At 41.5% G+C, this 18752-nt stretch overlaps 2 protein-coding genes across 2 annotated transcripts; both read left to right on the top strand.

Annotated features, from left to right (window-relative positions):
* The first annotated feature begins 222 nt into the window (after positions 1-222).
* zcrb1 (zinc finger CCHC-type and RNA binding motif 1) lies at positions 223-7599 on the top strand. Its single transcript, XM_072673847.1, has 8 exons — positions 223-520; positions 1902-1992; positions 3880-3908; positions 4017-4128; positions 4248-4355; positions 5840-5949; positions 6095-6167; positions 7071-7599. The coding sequence occupies exons 2-8, from the start codon at positions 1909-1911 to the stop codon at positions 7209-7211; spliced, it is 657 nt and encodes a 218-aa protein (XP_072529948.1). The 5' UTR covers positions 223-520; positions 1902-1908; the 3' UTR covers positions 7212-7599.
* A 1746-nt stretch (positions 7600-9345) lies between these two features.
* yaf2 (YY1 associated factor 2) lies at positions 9346-18027 on the top strand. The gene is made up of 4 exons (XM_072672585.1): positions 9346-9483; positions 9768-9893; positions 15053-15205; positions 16173-18027. Exons 1-4 carry the CDS (start codon positions 9458-9460, stop codon positions 16414-16416), a joined length of 549 nt encoding a protein of 182 aa, XP_072528686.1. The 5' UTR covers positions 9346-9457; the 3' UTR covers positions 16417-18027.
* Positions 18028-18752: the final 725 nt, after the last annotated feature.

The following is an 18752-nucleotide window of genomic DNA, read 5'->3' as shown; positions in this document are numbered from 1 at the left end:
ATTAGCTATATATTTTTTGCTACAACTCTCATAATACGTGTAGCAATTGCATTTAATATGAATTCAATATACAATTGGATAAATAACAAGTATGTGTAAAATATTCTTAATGTCAATTCTGAGTTGTTTAATCATTTTTATAGAATTTTTACGTATATATTAACGCTCAGACGTTTTTTCCAGGCTTTTATTATGACAGTTCCACTACTGGATGTCACTGTGTTCACTTTGCTGTGAGACAAACCTTGTAGCACCAGTAGCGCTAATATAACCTTTAACACCAGTGATGTGCGCGCGTTCACTGAGGCGCACATTACCTTGATCTGTCCATATAGACGCAGTTTGGCGCGGATCTGTAGCTTTCTGCCTGGTTAGACAGCATGGCTCGCAGTGTTTGTGTACATGTCCAGCTAACAGTAGCCGGGTGCTAGTTGGTAGTCAGCTATAGCTAACTAGAAACAGAAGAGGAGATCTGAGCACTGAACATTATCTACACTCCCAGATCGTCTAAACGGATTCGGTAAGATTACACTGCACTGCCATCCTGCTGTACAGTTAGTTATCTCCCAAATAAACAAAAAAAAAAATCGCCAGAAATTAGACACAGAAACGACGTGCTATCCAATGAGACTTTAATACACTGAGCTGCAGTAAAGCCCAGATCCAAAATTCAAGATCACAAGATTTTCAGCCTAAATATAACCGTTTCAGCCGTTATTTCTGTTTAGACTGATAGGGTGAATGAATGTTGACATGCTAGCTAAATTAGGACATTATACGTGAAGCCTTAACGTAAATATAAGTTAATTAAATTGTAGCTAGCTGAACACCACATTTAATTTTAGTACTCTCTGTTCTCTATACACTTTAGTCCATCTTCACACTTAACCAGCAGTCCAGGATTAAAATGCATAAATCTCGAATTTATAAATAAATAAGTAAGTAAATAAATAAAGGTTATGGGTCGTGGGACAGACAGTATTTCTGAGACTGTAGGAGCTTGTAGGTGGATCTCTACACTATTTCACACAATAAGTCAAAGTAAAAGACAATCGGAAACACTGCTTCCTAAATGGTTCTTGTCCCGATCATATGGTTCTCAGGCAAATCTGTCATTAGTGCAGAAACTTTGCACTGTGTGTGGAATGGTAAGGTCATCATTTTACAGTGTCTCAAATAATGCTTCACAAACCGACTATGGAGGAGCTTTCTCTAAAATTCAAAATATTAAACCAGATAAAAACACGTTTACAGAAATAACTATACATTTTTTGTCCAAAGAACACAGTTAGATGTCAGTTCCTGGACAGCATGACTTGGTTTCACAAAAGAGAAACTGAAAATACAGTGTAGAGAAGCTCATACATGGGAATGTATTGTGGGTCGTTGCCAACATTGGTCTAAATGTACATAAAAATGTTAAGATTAAGAATAAATCCACCTGTATCATCATCATCATCATCATCACAGAGAATGCTTTATCAATATCACAGTACAATGGTACGGATCAGTGGTTCCCAGCCCTGATTCTGGAGGACCCCTCTGCCCTGCACGTTTCACATGTTTCCTGCTCTAATGCACTACCTTAAACTCAGAAAGGGCTTGTTCATTGGAGCAGGGTTGGGAACCACTGGTATAAGTAATGTATTAATAATATATTTATCTCAGTTATGAATGGGCTGATTTTAAGAGATCATTTCTCCCAGCATTTTTTTTTACGCACAAACTTAATGTGTGGTCAGGACCTGCTTTCATATCATTTATGCTTTTCATTCCCTTTTGTTATTTTCTCCTCTGTACCCAGATCACTGGGTCTGTGCCAGTTCATTGGTTCTCAGGTGCTCTGCAGGTGATCTGGTTGGCAAAGCCGTACAAATGACCTTTTCCCTTTTTTTTTCCAGGTGCGAGATGAGTGGCGGCTTAGCACCAAGCAAAAGCACAGTTTATGTTTCCAATCTGCCGTTTTCTCTGACCAATAGCGACCTGCATAAGGCAAGTTATTTCACATCATGCTTGACATTATCACACACTGGACGCCAACAAATGACAAATAATATTAATAGATAGAGCGCATGCTTTGCACAAATGCACACACACGCATTATATAATTATAGCTATAAACAAATTGTCCATAAATACATTGCAGTGCCTGTGTAAGAGATGATGTGCACTGCTAAGTGAGGACTGTAACTAGTATGTTCCTGCAATGCAAAACAATTTCCATGCGTTCAGATTTTTTGAAAAAAAAAAAAAAGATTTTCCTGTTTCCTGTTTCCTGCTTGTATTGTAAAGGATATTAGAAGTAGTTGCTAAACTGCAGTTATTAAATAAATTCAGTGACCTTTAAATGTGAATGTCTTTCATTATAAAAATTGTGCACGATCATAATTGTTTCTTGAAAATAATTCAGGCTTTGAAAGGGTCCAAACTAAATTTTTTGGGAGCTGTGTGACATCATTGGCTTTGCGCTGTACAACAAGCACTGGACTATAGATTATGTTACCTTATTAACCTGATTTTATTTATTTATTTATAATTTTTTATCTTTATTAACTGTAGGTCTCTGAAATGCTAACGTACCAAGTAAAACATGTTGATGCTGTCACACTAAATTCATGTATCTCCATTTTTATTAGGGATGCACCGATATAGAATTTCTTGGGCCGATATGATAACCGATTATTAGCACATTGTTGTGGCCGATACCGATATTAAAAACCGATAACTTAACGTTTTTAGTATTTAAAAAAAGGTCACATTATAATCCATATATGAACTGCTTTTAAAAAACCTTTTTTAGTAATTCACTTTACATAGCAATAAACATCAGACCTTGCTCAAGCAGTCAACGAAATCCATGGTCCTCCACGACAGAGAACGGTTGGTCGTCAAGAGCCATAAACTGCAGCTTTCGTCTGTGATGGCTTTAGCTTTCGGACTGTCTTTAGCAAACTTTCTGGCACTTTTAAATGCCTGTTTTATAGACACCCATCCTTTATATACATCAGTGGAATGACAAATTCTCAAATGACTGATTAAATTACAGGTATTGAAAGGTATTGCTTCATTTCCCCCTCTCTGTACCTCAGCTGAACATTTATTGCAAACAGCAAAAGTCCGAAAGTTATCGGTTGCAATATCGGCCAAAATATCGGCCTCTAACGGACCGATGACAATAACTGAAAAAAACATATATCGGCAAATAATATATCGGCCACAGATATATCATACATCACTAATTTTTCTTTTTTCTTTTTGACATTGTTTAAATCAAGCAGTTGCTCTTTAAACTGTCAGAATTTCGGGATTAACGGACCAATAGAAATGCTCCTAAAGAACTTTTTCTAATGCATTTTCTACATTGACATCCACTGAGTTTGGTAAACAAATGCTTTTTGTAAAGTCAATTAAGCCATTTCCTGGACTAAACCTTGTTAGGCTATGTTTACATAATTTACAAACATTGAATGTTAAGAAAATGCAGGCAACTTAATCGGATTTAGCCAATTTCAAGCACTCAGTATTGCATCCTTATTGTAAGCATGTTGGTGGTGTGTAACTGCAGTGCTAAACAAATTCACCTCTACAGTTTTGCTTTTTGAGAAGATCTCGTGGCTCATTTTCTTATGATTTCATTTGTAAGCCACTAAACCCAACAATCATTACAGCCATATTAACAGATTGCAGAATTACATAGTGCTTGAATCTTGTTGCGTGTGTCATTTCTTGCTCAGACACAATTTTTTAAACTCTCCAGCAATGGCCGTGATTTTCTCAAGATTGTGCTATAGTGTGTTCTCAGTGTAGAGACTGTGAATTAGGCCCAAATGTTTTGTGGTTTTGCTTGTCTCACACGGAATTCTCTCATTTCCCCAATAGCTGTGCACCAAATATGGGAAGGTTGTTAAGTAAGTATGCATTTTTTGGTTAGACTTTCCATATTCAACAATTAAATGAGTGGTTGCGTTGTAATCACATGGAGCCTTACATATACAATTTCTTTGGGGTGTTTCAAGGGTGACTGTTGTCAAGGACAAACAGACACGGATGAGCAAAGGAGTGGCGTTCGTGCTGTTCCTGGACAGAGAGTCCGCCCACAATTGTGCCCGAGCACTAAACAACAAACAGGTACTTTGGTAAAATCAGTAAACCATTGCCTTTCCATTTACAAACAATCTGTTTGCATGTCTTTTGGTTGCTGTATTGTCCCAGTACTCCCAGTAATTTTCTCCTTGTCTCTTTTGCAGTTGTTCGGGAGGTTGGTAAAGGCCAGCATTGCCATTGATAATGGAAGAGCAGCTGAGTTTATTCGGAGGAGAAACTACACGGACAAATCCAGGTGTTATGAGTGTGGTGTAAGTTGTTGGACATCCTATTTTAAATTATAATTTGATAAATTAGTCACAAAATGTTTTAAGCATGGTGTTTAGACTAGGTTTTAAGGCAAAGTGCAAAAACCACTGTGCAGCTTTTTGTTGTTATACTTCTTTTATTGGGATTATAACTTGTTTTTCAGCCACAAAGCAACATGAAACAGTAGTAATACACTAGCTAAGGTAGTATAATGGTTAGGATATGGATTATAGTGAGAGGGGGAAAAAAACTCCCAAAGCTCCTGTGCTGGTTTTCATTGTCCCAGATACACTTATTTTGCAGAAGTGTGTAGTAATATCATTGCCTGAACACCAAGGAGGACCAGTTTCCAGTACAGGGATTAAGCCTAGTCCTAGACTACGCAGCATTTTGAAAGGACAGTTTATTTTTTATTATTATTTTATTATTATTATTATTATTATTATTATTATTATTTAAAGGAAAAATATTCACTGCTTATTTACAAACAATTATTACTATGCAGAAGACCCCCCTCTCTTACTATTTTAAACAATGTCATTCAGCTCTGAGGAGAACATTTACATTTACATTTACACTTTATATATTTAGGTTTTTAGTTGAGGTTAAAGATACCGGGTTTAAATACCTACACAGCATCCATAGCATCCAATTCAAGGTGTTGTATATTTACCATTGGGACAAGCCATGGGATAGACAGTATTCCAATTCAACTAGCCATATAGTGAAATGATGATTTCTTATTTGAAGGTTAAAGTGTAAACTTTACAAAGCTTCCTCGTGCTCACACGTCAATTATCCAGTGAAAATTACAGAAGGCAACATTGGTATTCAGTGGCATTACCCTTATATGTAAGAGTGCTGGCAAAATATGACCTCAGTCTGCTGTTAACTTACTAAAATAAAGGGTTAAAAGTGCTTCAGAGTCTCAGTACAGTATTGAACTTTGCAACTTTGTCTCAAATGTCTGTAGCACTCAGTATAAATGAATCCACATTATTGCGTTTTATTTATTTAACATCACTTTTGGTCTTGTTCTAACAAATTCCCTTAATTGGCATCAGAAACACTTAATCCCCACTGAAATGACTTAAATCAATATTCTATTAATATATAATTAACACATTTGTATTTTTACATCCTAGTGCTAGACATTGTGTCAGTTAATGGTACATGGTAATGGTACACTTCCTTCAGTTCAAACCTTTTTTAACATGCCTAGGTGAAACGGGTAATCAATTATTTTATTATTTTTTGCTGTTAGGAAAAAATGGCCCCTACTCACTTGAACAGTTGCTTAATTCTGAGTGCAAATACCACTAAAATTTAGCAACAGGGGTTTCATTTTAGTATGCTCAGTGCACTGGTGTTGCAGTGCTATGTGAATTTGTGCTGTACATTTGTACTTACCAAAGGCATTAGCCTAGTAGTTGGATTATAGTTCAACATTAGGTTTACACCCTGTTATTCCTGTGATTCACCACAGGAAGACGGTCACTTAAGCTACTCCTGCCCAAAGAATTTGCTGGGAGAAAGAGAACCTCCACCAAAGAAGGAGAAGAAAAAGAAGAAAAAGATAAAACAGCCTGAAGAAGTGTAAGTAGCCTTTCTGTGTGTGTGTGTGTGTGTGTGTGTGTGTGTGTGTGTGTGTGTGTGTGTGTGTGTGTGTGGGTTTGGGTTTTTTTTTCCTGCTCTTTTTACATAAAGCATAATTTGGACATGTTTTTATTTCCCCCACCAGTGAGCCTGAAGAAAGTGCAGATGAGGGAGAAGACCCTGCGCTCGACAGTTTAAGTCAGGCAATTGCTTTCCAGGTCAGTGAAAAGAATCTGACCTTTTGGGGTATGCAGTTTCTACAGGGTTCAGCTTGCTGTTGTTATTAGTGATGCTACAGTGCAGCGTATTCGTATCTGGTTGAATTGCTGAGTATTGTATTGTGATCTTATGATTATCATCTTATTAATTTGTGGCTGGTCTGTTAGCATGAGGCTAACATATTAGCTTGTGGCAAGAGCATGAAATTGAGCTACTATACAAAATATTGTACTTTTACCATGTTGAATGCGCAAATAACGCGTTGTGGTGACCATGTGGGAGACCAGGGTTCGATTCTTGGTCTGGGTGACTATGCTGTGCTGCTCTAATAAGAGCCCTGGGGCAAGACTCCTGACACTACATTGGCCCACCTCTGTAATATGAGTAACCTTGTACGTCGCTCTGTAAAAGAGCATCAGCTAAATACCATTAACATTGTAAACCTAAGGTCTCTTATTTGCTTTTTTTTTTTTTTTTTGAAAACCACTGCCGTTCATGTGTCTGCATGCAGGCACAAATGACTAGACTTGCATATTCTAGGCACGGAGATTGTTGAGGGGTGTTTTGTTAGAGGGCTGGCACGGCCAAGCACGTCTGAGCCAGACTAATACTAAAAGTAAAAGGGACTGGGCAAGTGTAAAGATCTGAGTGACTTTGACAAGGGCCAAATTGTAATGGGTAGATGACCGGATCAGAGCATCTCCAAAACATTAGAAACGATGGCATAGCGACAGGCTCATGGGCGCCCAAAGGTCGTTGGTTGATCCATGGAGGCCTCACCTCAGAGCTTTCAGGACTTAAAGGATCTATTCAGGATATAATCCAGGATAAGGAAACAAGAAAGTTTCTCTTCATTAATTTGTTGTTCTTTTTTTTTTTTTTTTTTTTTTTTTTTTTTACAGCAAGCTCGAATGGAAGAAGAAGAGAGACGACGGAAACAAGCGGTAGAAGACTCGGGCCAGGCTTCCACATCAGACGACTCACATAAACCCAGGATCAAAAAGAGCGCCTACTTCAGCGACGAGGAGGAGCTCAGTGACTAATAAATATTCTGAAGTTCTTACGGTCTACCTTATTTGCAAATCAGTGGGCTTACACTTCAAACAACATTCGTGAAAGGAATCCTCTAAGGCTTATCAAGGAAATGGAGGTGAAATCTCTTTATATGAATAAAGTTTTGTCACTTTTTGCAGCCAAATGCTATAGTTACGGATTCTGCATTCAAAACACTTTAACTTGATTTGAGAAGCTGCCATACTGGTGTTCAGATAAATGCTTTGATTTCTACATTACCTGCATATGTTTTTTTATTATTTTTATTATTATTTGTCCTCTGATGTATTGTAAAGATAGTACAGATTACTGATTTAATACGGACTACTGATTTCATGCTGTGAAATGAGTAAATAAAACTATATTTTTAGGTCTTAATCCTCTCTCTCATTTCAGCCATTTCCATAAATCCTACCTGATTTCTCCCCATTATATAGCAACACCACCAAGCAGTCTTCAATGACGAGGGTCACAACATCACGTTATTTAATAAGCCTCAGAAAAATCTCTTCCAGACTTGCCAACCTGAGAATGCTGAACATTTAACCTCACCTACACCCAAATACATTTTTTTGATGCAACATCCATGAAACATCAAGTCTTGTGCTGTGTGGTAGTCTGCAAAACTGGTAGACTGTGGCAGAATTGGAGTAAGTCTGATTTATAGAGCTGAGGCCAAAGACGACTCCAAAGGCCCTACTTTTGAGCTGTGAGCTAGTGCGACTTTAAAAACGGCAAAATCCCTGAAGATGGAAATTGGTCAAGTGGTTCGTGTAATTCCTGTCCAGTAACTACTTGTTTAAGGCAACCAGTATTGAACATCTGATGACTTCATGCTGCTTATACAGAGTATTGGGGTTTTTGATTTCTGGGGTGAACAGGGATTCTATTGGATTTTAGTCTACGTGAAATCATGTTGCCAGATGCAGAGCTGGGGTGTATCACTAGTTCTATCTACTTCCAAGTGCAATTTATGAGTTGTATATTCATACTAGCCAAAACATTTATTAGGAAGAACTGCACACCTACTTATCTAAGCAATTGTCTTCTTGGCCAATTGTGTGGCAGCAGTGCAATGCAAATATAGGTGAAAAGCTTAAGGTAATCAAAAAGGGGAAAATGTGATCTCTGCTTTTCAGCATAGCATGATTATTGGTGTCAGATGCAGGGGTGCTGCCAGGGATTTTAGGCCCCGTAAAAATGTTACACTGGGCCCCACAACTCTTAACATTCTGTCACAGGCCCCATCGTCCTAACCCCCCCTCCCCCCATACGGTACCCCTGGTCAGATGTGCTGGTGACTGCTAAATCATAGATCCTAAATCGAGAGAAAAGCATCTCGGAATACACAACACATCTTTTAAGGCAGATAGGCTACAACAGCAGAAGACCAGCAGATGTCCGGTTCCACTTCTATCCGTCAAGAATAGAAAACTGAGGCTGCAGTGGACACCGGCTCACTAAAACATGACAGTTGAAGACTGGCAAAATGTAGTCTGGGCTCATGAATCTTGATTTCAGCTGAGGCACAGAGATGGTAGGGTCAAAATCTGTTCTTCAGTGGACTTCCCAGTCACCAGATCCAATAGAACACTTTTGGGATGTGGTAGAACGTGAGCTTGCGTGAGATGCCCTGATGAAAACAGGGGCCAGAATCTCAAAGAATTGTTACCAGCAAGGGTGAAATGAGACCCTAGCCGTATTACTGTAGTGTTCCTAATAAAGTGCTTGGTGAGAATGTATTTTTGCTGTTTGCTTTTAAAATGGTGTATTAATTTTTGCTATTTTGGAGGTTATCACACCTCACCTCGGAGCTTTATCTTTTTATTTTATACCAAAAGGATCTCAAAAAAAAAAGAAAAAAAAAAAAAGAAAAACCTCAGGATTTTCTGGATCTGATTAGTTAAACTTGCTTAGTCCTACCACGTTTACTCCTTCTTGAGATATGATTTGAACAAATCAGCCAAATGCTGACCTGCGAGTGGTCTTAAGCTCTCTTAAGCTGAAGGTGGTCCTCAAAATCTGTGTTTTGGCCCCTAACGCTTTCCTGAACCCGGCGACCCGTTGGTCGTGCAGATCGCCGCTGATTGGCCCTTCGCGGTCACGTGACCGCCGTCCTCGTAACTGGACTTTTCTCCGACAGCGAGCTGTGGGCGCTCTGCCGTCTCACAGAAAACAAACACAGCCCCGCCGCGCCGCCGAACACGCGAACGGAACGGACCAAAGTTTGGCCAGCATGGGAGACAAGAGGAGTCCGACGAGGTAAAGAACGAAGTAAATAAATAAATAAATAAAGCCCACGCTCGCATGGCTATGGCCGCAGCTCCCCTCGCCCTCACAGAAACCGCGCTCTGCTGAGGGAAGCTGCGGCCATGGCGGCTCGCGATTTAGTCACAAAAACGAGACCTCGTTAGAAAAACACACACACACACACACACAGTCGCCTTTTTCAGTTCAGACACGTGGTATTGCCCGTGTGTGTGTGTGTGTGCGTGTGTGTGCGTGCCTGCCTGCCTGCCTATGTGTGTGCGTGTCTCTTTTCGCAGGCCGAAGCGGCAGCCCAAGCCCTCGTCCGACGACGCCTACTGGGACTGTAGTGTGTGTACGTTTAGGAACAGCGCCGAGGCGTTCAAATGCATGATGTGCGATGTCCGCAAGGGCACCTCGACACGGTAAGTGTTTCCGTGAGGCGTTTTTAGTCTTAATTCTCCGAGCCGCGCGATGACAGACTTCTCTGAGGCTGGCCGTTTGGTGTCGGTGTGTGTTTAAACGTCGAAGAGGAGCTGAGAGCACGAAGCGCTTCTTCGAGGAGCACCAGGGAGCTGGCGGTCCTGCTGAAGTGCACGGTCATGTATTTTTAATGTCTTCGTTCTGAGTGAAGGCTGGTGTAGGCTGCTGTAATGTGGCCTATTGAGCGCTGTGCTGTGAGACGGTGTGTAAACAGGAGCGAGGTGCAGTAGACGGAGCTGATCGGAGGTCGTCCAGAAAACCTCAGGTGGTTCCTCCGTTTTGACCCACAGCAGAACTGAAGTGCTGTGGGAAGATCGTGGGAGAGTTGAACTCTAGTCTGTTTTGTTTAGTTTTTACAGGCTCTGTCTCTCCTCGTGAGGGAGGTTATTTAAGGGTCTTTGGCCTGGCCCCTATTTATTATTAGGTGATGATTCGTCGGTCTCAGTCCACACACCATGAGAGCCTCTGACAGTTTTAGGACATCACCTGGCTGTGCCTGGCAGCAAGTATTATTTGCCCTTCTTCTGAGCTAAAAGCTTAGCTGAGAGGCAGGAACATGGGCCTGTGAATTCCCAAATTATGTAATCACATTTTTTGGCCTGTGATCCTTCTGGATCCTGACGCTGTTGTTTTTTTGTTGTTGCACAAATCTTGACAAGAAGGTCTGTTCACCATGTTCTTATTTACTCTTTAGTGTCTGGCCATTTAGGTTTGGGAGAGTGGCAAATAGTGTGGCTGTGTGGCAGCTGGCTGCCAGACATCCATAGCTCATTAGTATTCAATGGCTTAATCAGGCGCGGTGTCATCAGAGGCAGGAGCACCTCATCAGGACATTTAACCACTGACACGCACAGAAACACTGACATTCTGTCCCTCTCCCTCCACCCTGGCCTCTTTTATTGCGCCCCTGAGGTTGGCAGTTGTTGATGGGCTTTAATGATGATGACATGCCCTTCGTTCTGTGACCGATACGAGTGGTTGCGCCCCAGAGACCCTCAGAAGCGAAAACTGCTTTATTTGTCAGACAAGCCGACTATCATCAGGCAGGTTTCGCTTCCTGTTTGAGATTGTCACCAACAAATCCATTTTTTGTGCTTTCCATTGTTTGTTGACGTCAATAGCTGCTTTTATCTCTTTCTGCTGGTCATGTCCTCCTGCTGAAATGATGACAGGCGCCACTTTTGGTCACAGTTGCGTTCCTGCGGTTTGCAGGTGAGGATGAATGTTTTATGAAGCGGAGGTTTAACCGAGCCTGGCTGGCAGGTGTCGAAAGAAAAAGCCGTAATTGAAAGGACGTTTGCGGGCCACTCGCTGGACGTGTCAGTTGAGACGTGGGAGAGGACGGTCTGCAGGCGTGCAGTGATGATTTAGCCCGTTTTTGCACAGCTCACATTCCTCAAGTCAGCATGAAATGCTCGGTAGCTTGTGCACTTTGAGGTGTGCTCATTGAGTGCCTTTTCAGCGTTGGCTTTATTGCCCTTCATTCTAAGAGTGGCATGTTTACCTAGTGTTGACAGACTGGCAGGTCACTGATGAGGCACTGGTGCCTCTTGCTGAGTGTTTGAGGCCAGACCGCCCCTGCACCAGCCAGCATTCCTGATAATCTGAGTGCTCTGGCATTTTCTGCCCCCCAGCTAAAGCACTCTGCTGCAGAGCACATGATGCTAATCGGCTGCCACCTGTGTGGGGGGTGGACCGTTTGCTTTGGACCAGGCATCATTCTTTACCTTGATGCCCCCTTTTGAAGAATTGAATAGGCAGGATGTAGTAATGATGTGAATAGGATGTAAAATCAATACAGTTATGGCTAAGTGTTTTAGCTAGACAGATGTTGCTAACTTGTTTTGATATAAATGGTGGATTAAGCCTAGTCTTAAGACTAAATTGCAGATCCAGTGGTAAAGCACACCCTTCCCAGGTTTAGGCTTAATCTGCGTCTGGGGAACCGGTCCATAGTGTCCCAGTCTAACGCTCTACCACTTGATGTTAGGCTCATGCTAACAGACAGTTCATTAATGATTGTTTTCATTGTTGCATCCCTACTGTTCAGGTGCCCAACCCTCAATTGTACACCATGGTCTTTAGATTTGTAGCATATAATTACACATGATTGGCATGATCAATAAGATGCGTGTAGATTCCCAATTAAGCATCTCTAACAGTGTGGGTGTGAAACTTTACAGTGCCCCTCTCTGCTATGCCAAAACTAACAGTGTGCAGAAGGTCTCTGCAAACCGCTCTATTCATGGAATTGAAAGGCAGCACATTAGCTGCCTTATCCAACGAAATCATCTCCCCTGAAAAAGGAGATAATACTGCAGGCATGATACAGCTAGCCAAGGCATGACTGGTTGTGTGCTTGAATTTATGAAAAATGCTGACCTAATTTTAAATAAGAGTGGGGTGGGGAAACGAAGGAGTGTGTGTGTGTGTGGGGGGGGGGGGTTGCAAAAGAGAGCGTGGACGAGGAAAGGCAATGGAAACTGCAGGAGAACAGAGGAGTTGGGAGAGGCCAGGAGAAAAGAAAAGGCTAGCAGAGGGGAAAGGATAGGAGGTTAGGGGAGGGAAAGCATGGAGCAGCAGGAGGTGCAGGGCCATCTGTCAGAAAGGGGGTTTGGCACTGGTGTGGAGGAGAGAGCAGCACGCTGATGGCATGCTCGCACAGTGTAACACATTAATCATACTCTCAGCCTCCTGACTACACATTGCCTCACAGCACAGTCATCACACTATTGCGCTAAAACCTGACCTGCTGCCAACATTAGCCAGTGACACGGAACGTTTACCACGGTATGGTGTTTACAGTAGTTAGGGTGCTTGACATACCCATTGTTAATCATTATTGGGAAACTAGAACTAGGTTTTGCTAAAACAGGCAGACGATCCTAAAAAGAGTCAGGCGTTTAGCTATCGTGAGTCAACTCCAAAGCTTTGGACTTGATTTCACACAGTGACTGTCAAGTTTGCTCACGCCTGCACATACACAGAGTGTGAGGCTGTCACTATCCAGGCAGCCTGTCTCAAAAATGTGCTCTTGTACTACTTACATCTTTAGCATGTGTGTTTGTGTGTAGTATATTGTATTATACTTTGGACAAAGTGGAGAACGGAATGAAATATGAATTTTGCAACACAAATGCAGCTCACTGTCAAACAGCATCAGCTAGTGTTGCCAACATTTACCCACCCAGAGGAGCTGATGGAGAAGAATCAGGTACCACCCAATAATTAGCAATTTTCTGTCTACAGAAAGAAGAGTCAGGACGTATAGCCTGTGTAAGAGAGAGCCAGAGAAACATGAACTGACTAATAGGCCTTAAAATAAGTCACTGGTGAGGTCATCGTTGTCTTAATGTACTTGCTTTGTTATTCAAGATCTGGTTGCATCTTGTCATGGTAAATGAATCGAATGCTGAAGTTGGCGTAAGTAGCTGCTTGAGCAGCTCTAATGTGGTGTCCTCTGTGGCTTCTTGGGTGAAAGCTGAGCTTGACATCGATGCACTAATCTAATCACAGCAGTACTTTCAGTGCATTTGTTGCAAAAGAACGCTGTCACTGTGTCTGTTAAAAAGACACAGCAACTCTTCGCAAAAATGAAGTAATAGCAAACAAAGGTTAGTAAAATAATTAGTTGCCAAACACTGTAGATGGACTTCATGAAGTGATCCTCCATCAAGTGGAAAATTGCTTTTGTCTCTCTTGTCATTTAATAAAAAGAACACCTTTCCAACTGTGAAGTGATGAGTGGAGCCACTGTGCTTTGAAGCTGTGTATTTTTTGGTGGGTTGTGTTGCAGTATTGCACAGGCGGAGGGAGGAAAATGGTTTCCACTGAATGCCAGCAAATTCTGGATGCAAATGTCAAACCATCTGTGAAAAGAAAAAGGCTGAATCGAGCATGGCTTCTATAACAGGAAAATAATCCAAACCACTATGAGGAGAACTACGTGAGGAGACACAAACTGAAGCTTTTGGAATGGCCCTTATGTTCCCCTGACTTAAATATCATGGGAAATGAGTCAATAGACCTTAGGCAAACTGTAAACAGGGTGATCCAAGAATATTTCCAAACTAGAGGCCACTGCCTTTTACACAGCAGTTTTCATTAAAAATGTCAGGTCGGACAGTGATCGCACTTGCCATATGATGAGCTTTTTTCCATCTTTTGTTTAGTCTTGTGCCTTTTAGCTGGATGACGGTGAGTGTATGAAGCAGAAGTTAACTGATATCAAATGAAAAATTCTCTAAGTGGTGTTGAAAGTTTTATTCCATTAAATCTCCTCAAATGGAGTGTAAAATGACTGTGACGTTTATCTGCACTCTCATTGTGGTGCGTGAAATGTACTCTGCTCTGCGGTGCGATGATACGCAGCGTGGCACATCAAACGTTAGGCCTCAAAGAACAAGTACAAATAAGTCTAAGTATACTTCAGAGCATTGGATTAAATAATGTGTTAGTGAGACATAGAGTATTTGGAATACTGTCCAATTTTAGATTTCAATGTTTTCCGCAAACTACAAACCTCATTACAAGAGAAAGCTTCATAGCATCTTGCGAGGGGAGTATAATTTACAAAATAATAGGTTCTTCCTCTTGTTTGGGTTGCTGACCCCTGTCATAGACCAGTGCAAAACAGCACACTATTTCATGGAATCTGTGCATGGTGTGTGGTCCTCATTTTGCCAGGCTGACTTTAATCCCACAGATAAGTGCCTCAGAACCCACTGGGGGTTTGAATGTATCTTTTACTTGTTACTGTACATTGTTTTCACACACTGTATCATGCAGCCGCAAAGCTAGAAACCAGAGGCTGAACACAGAATAATATTAAGTTTCCATGCAATTCCCAGTGCTAATGTTTTCTAGCATGTTTCTAATGTAAGAGGAATAAATGGTGAGAGTTTGCTCTAAAAGCTTTCTCACATTACGGTGTAGCCTGACAGATTGGATTTCTCCACTAGTTTTGCTCAATCCTGGAAAACCTTGGGGTTTTCCTTCCGTTCCCTGTTCACGCTACACACGTGGTTAATTTGCATTTCTTGCATTTCTGGTTTTGTCTCTCTGTCTCTTTCTTATTCTTTTTATTTTCCTTTTCCTGCAGGAAGCCTCGTCCTGTCTCCCAGCTGGTAGCACAGCAAGTAACGCAGCAGTTTGCTTCGCCCACTCATCCCAAGAAAGAGAAGAAGGAGAAGACGGATAAAGAGAAAAATGAGAAGGAGCCCACACTGAAAAGGAATAGCCACAAGAAAATGAGGTGCATCCTTTTTTGTCATGTATGCATGTTGTTTCAGCAGTTCAGGACGGCATAATTATGAAATACCACTGCATTGCACATTTCAGTGTATGCATTATTCATTTAGCAATTAGCTGGTGGGCTGAATAATGAGTGTGAAACTATTATTCAGCTCAGCGGCTAAACATTATGTGTGCATGATTGTAGCATAAATTCATGCAGCTAAGGGTTATAAGCAAAACAGCACACCTGGAGTAAAAAGACCCCCTACCTACCTGGGATAAGAAGCCCCACTGGTGAATTGCTATTTATTAAATTAAGTTGTGGTCTATCTCACTGTAAAGTTATGACACAAGACAAATGAAAGTAAAATAGCAACACTTGACATAGCAATGTTGTTGATGGGTTGAACTGTTACTAAACTGGATTAACAAGTCATAATTCTAGCTGTAGGTGCTACAAAGGCAAATACTGTCATAAGTAAAGTAAAACTAAGTAAAACCCTGCATATATATTTGATGCTCAGAATTTTTGATATTGGAAGCTGTGTGAAAACCATACCAATAAGACTAAAACAGAAAATGAATGTTTTTGTTCAGAACAAACCAAAATAAAAAATGTAACAAATCAAAACCCTCTCTGCCCATGGAAAAAAAAAATCACAGACCTTAACCCGGTCTGCTCCCTGGACGCAGAGTTGCAGAGTTGGCTGCCCACAGCTCTGGACATGTGTGCTCATATTCCACTGTGTTTGTTTGCACACAAGACCATTTCCAATTTCATTGGTGTCCATCACAAATGATGAATATGGGTGTCTGTTTTTGATGCCAAATTGATTGAGCACAGCTTTGAAGGATTATCAGTGTGTTTTGATGTTCTTAATGTCTTGTTCGGTCTTTCCCAGCGCACTCACTTAAGAGATTATTTGAACTCCTCAGAGAATCTTTCCAGATCACATTTTTACATTTTTCGTGTCCCTGCCCCGCAGGCCCAGGTTAAAAAATGTGGACAGGAGCAGTGCTCAGCACCTGGAGGTCACTGTGGGAGACCTGACAGTTATCATCACAGACTTTAAAGAGAAAACTAAGCCCTCGTCCAGCTCCTCTTCTAGCGCCACCTCTGCAGATCACCACAACCAGAGCGGCTCCAGCTCCGACAACACAGAGAGAGGCTTCTCCCGTTCTTCCTCGCCACGGGGGGAGGCCTCTTCAGTCAACGGAGAGGCCCATTAAGAGCTGACCCTGTAGCAAACCCTCTACCCCTTCGCACCCAGTGTTCTTTTTGCACCAGAACACGCACAGGTGTGTGTGTGTGTGTGTGTGTGTGTGTGTGTGTGTGTGTGTGTCAAGACTTACTGCAAGATACAGACTCGGACCCAGGCACCATTGAGCAACCACCTTCGCCATACCTAGAGGATTTAAGCCCAGGATCTCCCAGGACTGAACGCTCCTGCTTTGTTATGACACAGGAGTTTTTGTTACAACACTTATTAAAGTCAGCTGGAGTGAACTTCTGACTTCTTTTTACAGGACGATGATGATGATGATAAAATTTGCTGACTTGTAACAAGTAAACGATTTACTGACTGCACAGCGCCAATTTGACTTTGATAGTATTATGCATCAAACCAGTGTTAGTGTCAGTTTGCATTTAAACACAAACATGCATCTACTCTTGTCCTTTGTAAAGTTGTGGCATGGTTGGGTTCCTTTTTTTTTTTTTTTTCTTTTGGAGCATCAAGTGCAACACGGAGGAGCAAAAGCATTGCCTTTCTGTAATTGTACAGTCCTTTATCGATAACTAACTGTGGTAGCAACTGGCTTGTTTGTTTTTATGTTTTATTGTTTTGTTTAGTTTTTTTTTTTTACCCTCACTTGTTTATTGCACCTGCTGGCACTTGGTGTGGTTCATGAGGCGGAGGGGGATAATGTTTGATGTTTGTTTTTATTGTCTGATTTTGAGAGAATTACATCAGCATTTTTTAGTTTAGCCTTCCACTCAGATGTACTGTAACATGTTAGAACGTCTTGGTTTCTCTCACCAAGACGGCTAAACAGACGAAAACGTTTATTAGTTTAAAAAAAAGAAAAGAAAAAGGAAAATGTATTTGTAAGATGTTCACTTTACCTTATTTCATCCTTTATAATGAGCAGTGGTACATAAATATATTGCAGTATAGGAATCATCTCTTAATAAACTCTAATATTTAGACTCAATAGTGTATGCATCTCCGTTGCTAAAGTGAGGTGGGAGGTGTCGCAACATGGGAATCATACACTCGCTGACAAAACAAATAACGCACCAACGAGGAGTTGTTGGGATCGATTGAACACCACATATGGCTGCAAGATGTCCTGCACATATCACTGAGCTCTTAGTGTCTTTCGTGTCACTACTAGGGGAGACTGTGGTGTGTGATGGTTCATCAGACCATCACACAAGCAGTTGGGGCAGTGTGTCGCTCCACAGTAAAGGCAGGCTTGAAGCGCTCACCGTGAGGCCGCCGTATTAAACCCGCCGGTCCCCAAAACCCAAACGGGAACCTGGATTCGTCTCTAGAGACAATACGGTTGTAGTCTGTAACTAAGGCGACGGTGAGCTAGGTCAGAATGGTCTAGATGGGAGGCAATTTGTCAAATGACTATCCTGCTTCTCTCAGTCTGTCAACTGGGAAAAGGTCTTTAAGTGCATGGTAGAGACTCTCACTCTGAGCCTTTTTCTAAGGCACTTTTACACCCTCTTGTGGCAGACCCAGTGTCTAATCAGACCACACACCTGCAATCATTTACATGTCTGCCCTGAGACATGACTGCGATGCAATAAATGCTGACTGTAAAATCTGACATTTCTATATGAGTGTGTTATTTGTTTTGGTCAATGAGTGCAATATGTGGATTTATTCCATTTCTAGATGGTTTGTAGTGGGTTCATTTTTGCATGTAATATAATTTGCTGTTCACCCTTGTGGTTGGTATTATGGCAGGGGTGCAGATCAGGTGTGGGGCAGAGAATACCTGAAACTGTGCAGGGCAATGAGTCCTTAGATGGAGGGCAATTCACAAAGCAAGGTTTTGTAGGGTAGCTAGATTAGACCCAACACCTCTGCCAACACCCCTATGATTTGATATTGTTGTGAATCCCTAGAAATCCTGGGCGTTTTCACAATGCTAGGTAACTTTTAACTGATAATGCTGTGGTACTGTAGGTACCTTTTTGCCCCTTTTGCTTGATGTGATCCTATGAATACAGGATGAATTGGTGTAATATTAGTGGTATGCAAAGGGGTTCTCTTCCTGTGAAAGCAATTGCAAGGCCTAATCCAAAAGATGCATTAAAACAGACACGTTTTACAGTTTCCAAATAATAAAATGTCCGAAAGCAAACATTCAGACACCCTTGAGGGTCAGCAGCAGCCCCTGTGGCACGTATCACAGCTTGTAAATGCATTTTGTAGCCAGCTAAGAATTCTCACCCATTCTTCCTGGCAAATGTCTCAGTTTCATGAGAGTCTAGGGCTGTTGTGCTTGTACTGCTCTTTTGAGGGCTCTCTACAGATTTTCTGTGATGC

This window comes from Salminus brasiliensis, chromosome 2, assembly GCF_030463535.1.
Source record: "Salminus brasiliensis chromosome 2, fSalBra1.hap2, whole genome shotgun sequence".
NCBI lineage: Eukaryota > Metazoa > Chordata > Actinopteri > Characiformes > Bryconidae > Salminus > Salminus brasiliensis.
The sequence above is the reverse complement of the archived record's forward strand: the minus strand, read 5'-3'. Positions and strand labels throughout refer to the sequence as shown.

Coding starts and splice junctions, on each gene's coding strand:
- zcrb1 (XM_072673847.1), top strand. CDS start 1,909: ATGAGTGGCGGCTTAGCACCAAGCAAAAGCACAGTTTATGTTTCCAAT. Junction 1,993..3,879: donor CCAATAGCGACCTGCATAAG/GCAAGTTATTTC, acceptor TTTCCCCAATAG/CTGTGCACCAAATATGGGAA. Junction 5,950..6,094: donor ATAAAACAGCCTGAAGAAGT/GTAAGTAGCCTT, acceptor TTCCCCCACCAG/TGAGCCTGAAGAAAGTGCAG.
- yaf2 (XM_072672585.1), top strand. CDS start 9,458: ATGGGAGACAAGAGGAGTCCGACGAG. Junction 9,484..9,767: donor GACAAGAGGAGTCCGACGAG/GTAAAGAACGAA, acceptor CTCTTTTCGCAG/GCCGAAGCGGCAGCCCAAGC. Junction 9,894..15,052: donor CGCAAGGGCACCTCGACACG/GTAAGTGTTTCC, acceptor CTTTTCCTGCAG/GAAGCCTCGTCCTGTCTCCC.